This window comes from Bison bison, unplaced genomic scaffold (assembly GCF_000754665.1).
Source record: "Bison bison bison isolate TAMUID 2011002044 unplaced genomic scaffold, Bison_UMD1.0 scf7180017864295, whole genome shotgun sequence".
NCBI classification, from domain to species: Eukaryota; Metazoa; Chordata; class Mammalia; order Artiodactyla; family Bovidae; genus Bison; species Bison bison.
In genome coordinates, this window is record NW_011494867.1 from 10640067 (window position 1) to 10644210 (window position 4144).

Below are 4144 nucleotides of genomic sequence, written 5' to 3' on the forward strand. Positions count from 1 at the left end.
GATGGGGAGCCCAAGGCCGGCATCCGGCGCCGGCGGAAGGGCCCCGGGAGGCACTGGGTCCCAGAGGCCCGGGCCAGCGTCCTGAGGGGAGTTCAGGACCCTTGGCAAGGGCCTTCAGTCCAGGTGGCCCCTGCAGAGGGCACAAAAGGAGCTCCTTTGGGCAGGGTCGCCAAGACTCCCGAGAGCAGGCCACTGCGGGAGAGCCGTGGGGGCTACTGCATGTCTGAGGACAGTGACATCAACATCACCAGCGAGGAGGAGGACCGCAAGGAGCAACCTCTCCCAGGCCCCCGAGGCCCCAAAGACAAGGAAAATGGTAGTGGCCATGCACCCCGGGTTCCCCCGGAGAGCCGGGCAGCACCACCAGAGGGCCTTTGCTGCTACATCTGCGGGTCAGCGCTGTCCCCAGCCTCGCAGCACCAGATCCACGTGCAGAAGCAGGAGAAGCTGGCCCAGGCCCCCTTCTTCCCCTTCCTGTGGCTGCACAGCCCGCCCCCGGGGGCACAGCCCATCAGCGAGGGTGGTAGCACCCTGGTGTGCCCCTGCTGCTTCTCATCCCTCATGCAGCAATGGCAGAGCTTTGAACTGGCCAATGTGCCCGTCCTGCAGCGGCTCTACGTGGTGCCCCTGAACAGCCACGCCCCAGGCATGGCCTCCAAGGGCAGGCGGCTCCTGAGGGAAGAAGGCCCACCCAGTGGGTCCCTGCCGGAGGCCTGCTACCTCTGTGGGGAGGACTGCACCCAGGATGCCCGGGCCGTGGCCTCCAGGAGCCTCAACGGCAATGCCAGGGCCTCCATGCATTTCCCCTTCCTCAGCCTCCTGCCCTGCCCGCCCAACGCTCAGGGCCCCAACAAGCGCTGTGAAGTCCGCAGCTGCCCCAAGTGCTTCAGCGTCCTGGAGGACGTCTGGGCCCTGTACCGGGCCTGCCAGAATGAGGAGCTCATCACCTCAGTGCAGGGCTTCCTGGGCAGGTACCACCAGGCCTTCTCTGCCTCGGACCCTACTCTCTCCGAGCCGCCCTTGTCGGCCCAGGGCAGCCCAGCATCAATCTGTTACATCTGTGGGACTGAGCTGGGCCCCGGGAAGGAGTTCCAGCTCAACGTGAACCCGTCCAGCCGCTTGGGCGAGAAGGAGCCCTTCTTTCCCTTCCTCACTGTCTATCCGCCCGCCCCGCGCGCCAGGCCAGCCGACGCCACCGGCCTGGTGGCCACCTGTGTGCTCTGCTACCACGACCTGCTGGGCCAGTGGCTGCAGCACGAGGCGCGCGGTGCCCACCATGCTGTCAGCCCCTGGTCTCGGCAGTACCGCGTGGAGACATTTGTGTGCTTCTTCTGCCAGCAGGAGAAGAAGCGGTGTCTCGGGCTGAAGGCCGTGAGGGTGGCCAGGCTGCCCTTGTTTCTCTACACCCTGCGAGCGAGCCACAGCCTGCTAGTGGATGACGGGCGGCAGCTGGTCATCGGCGCCTGCATAGAGTGCGGGACCCTGGTGTGCGCTGGCCAGGGGCTCCCCCGCCAGGCACCCGTGGGCTGGAGCTCCCCAGTGGCAGCTGCGAGGAAGGTAAGCAGCCGTCCTCAGTCATCCTCTGAAACCCCAGCAGGGAAAGAAGAGATGTTGTTTTCTATTCTGCCGGGGAGCAGTTTGCACTGATTCTGTGTGCTGTGTTCCAGCAGGAGGGGCCCTCTTGGGTCACCCTGCTGTGCTAGCCGAGCCTGGAGGCCTGGGGCAGGCCAGAGGAGCTGGGGGGCCGAGTGGTCCTGTGGAAGAATAGGGCATTGCTGAAAGCAGCAGGCATGGGCCTGAACTTGAGTGTGTGTGCAGCGGAATCTATCAAACAGAGGAAGTTCGGGGCACGTCTGTCATCCGCCTGATAACATTGGTAATTAGTCCAGCCACGCGGGTCACTGAGAGGTCTCGTACTTACCCGGTTTGAAACACATCAGAAGTTCCTCTCTCTCTCGTTCCCACTAGGCTTAGTTTTTCCAGAATTTTCCACCCAAGTTCACACTTTTCCTTTGAGGCTCTCTGGTTGCTTAACAGCCGATGAAGAGAGATTTCCAGACATGGAGGTTTGGGGCCCGGGAGACAGTGGCCTAGACAGGCCTTTCTCCCGGTGGGAAGAGAGTCTTTCTTCTCTGCAAGTCAGCTGTGCCGGGGGAGGGTGGGAAGCCTGGCGTGCACCCTGTTTATAAGGCGCCTGCCTTCACGCTGCCTGCCCGGGAGGAGCCAGACGGGGTTCAGTTAATTTTGGATCCGGCTTTGCAGAGGCCAAAGCAGGAACTGCCCCCGGTGGGTCTGGGGAAGCAGACATCTGTGAGTTATGATCACCGTCATGGCTACCGGGGCCAGGAATCCTAGTTTCCACTGAAGCCAGTGGTGCTAGCTTGCCTAATCCCATGCCTGGAGTGGTGGCCATTGGCGAGGGACTGGCGGAGGACATGTGAAGAGGGAAGGGTGCCTTCGCTTGTCCAGGGGTGGATGTCCATCTGCTTGAAAGCTTCCTGAGTCTGCCTGCCACACAGACAGACTGTGCGCACGTGTGTGGGCTCCTGGGTTGCATGTTCACACGTGGTGGCTGAGTCTATAAAGTAGGTGCCTGGCCCTGACACCTTTGTGCTCTGCCCAAGGTTCCTTCAGCGTCAGCATCCTCTTTGGGCTTAGTGCTTTCTTTGGGGGCTTTGGTCTGGTTTGGGAGCTTCTGTCTTTAGAACGTTTGGGGATGCCTTCTCACCCCCACTGGAGATGCTGAACTCTCCTGGTGGTGTGGGGCAGCCCTGCCGGGGGTCTGCTGCTGGGAATCTGACCTGCAGTTCCTGGAAGGGTTGGACCGAGAAGAGCCCAGCCTAGCTTTGGAGCAGGACAGGATTGGGTTCCAATCCTGCCCTTTCTCTTGTTAACTGAGTGCCAGAGAGGACACCTCTCGTCCTCCCTGAGTACATGTCTTTAAACTGAGGAGTGGAAATAAGCATTACCTGCCTCATGGGGCCATGCTGCTGCTGCTGCTGCTAAGTTGCTTCAGTCGTGTCTGACTTTGTGTGACCCCATAGACGGCAGCCCATGAGTACTGAGAATTAAATAAATCGGGGCATTTGATTGCCTCTGCAAAATCAAGTGCTTGGCATACAGTGGGACCCTTCATGTTCTCCCAGTGTGTTGGGACAGATTCTTCCAGGATGCAGGTGGCTTCTGTAGGATGGGTACAGATTTTCATCTTGGCATTGGGGGGCATGGGGTCATCAGAGCTCTCCCCATGAGGCTTCTCAGACTGTTTGCTGCAGACCGTCTAACTGCGATGGGTTTTCCCATGTTGGTTTGCTCACCTGTTGGGAGTTACTGAAATGCTAGCTGGGGGCCTTAGCTGATAGAACTTAAGGAAGCAAAGAAGCTGCAGTTCCCAGTCCAGCTGGGACATGGGGCGTGGAGGGAGGCCAGGTATGGATGAAGACGCTAGCTGCAGTCTGCCCAGAAGGGGCCGGTGTGAATATGGGAAGGCTAAAACATCACACTAACTTCTGCACGATTTCTAAAACAACTTATCTCATTTGCTTCTTGCCATGTCTGTATGAAACCTTATTATTCCCTTTTTAGAGATAAGTAAATGGAGACTCAGAGAAGTCAGATGGCCTTGTGACTATCACACAGCCGGTAGGTGGCCTAGGTGGGTCTTGAACCTAGGTCTTTCTACCCCAATGTCCTGCTCCATCCATCTGTCTGGTGGAAGAAGAGCCTTGGAAGATGGGTGGGATTTGTTGGTGGGGGAGGATTCAGGAGAAAGGGAAATGAGATTGGAATGAACTAGAAGCCTTGAAATCAGGAAAAGAAGAAAGGGTTTAGAGTTGAAGATGCAGAGGGGCAATCAAAAGTGAAAGCAGGTTCGGAATGGGCATGGGAGAGCTCCACCTGGGGCTGGACCGTGGCAGCACCCCAGGTGGCAGGGGAGGCCACCGGGCCTGTGTGAGGTGGGGCAGCAGTATGGGGCTTAGGCTCTTCCAAACAGAGGGAAAGAGAAGCCACCACTCTGCCCCCAGGAGAGCCTGACTGACGGTCAGCAGACTTCAGGAAACACAGCCTTCCGTCTCCGCATTCACGCAGCAGATATTTACGGAGCGCCTCCTCTGCCTTCTGTCTCGTCCCTGCCTCTATCGTC

The 4144-nt window shown here is 58.9% G+C and overlaps 1 protein-coding gene across 1 annotated transcript in view; it reads left to right on the plus strand.

Moving 5' to 3' along the window:
- The first annotated feature begins 49 nt into the window (after positions 1–49).
- Positions 50–4144, plus strand: part of GSE1 (Gse1 coiled-coil protein) — a 402812-nt gene continuing 398717 nt past the window's right edge. Inside the window, exon 1 of the mRNA XM_010850869.1 lies at positions 50–1557. Coding sequence (XP_010849171.1) covers positions 220–1557 — 1338 coding nt within the window. The 5' untranslated portion in view covers positions 50–219. The remainder of the gene's footprint in view (positions 1558–4144) is intronic.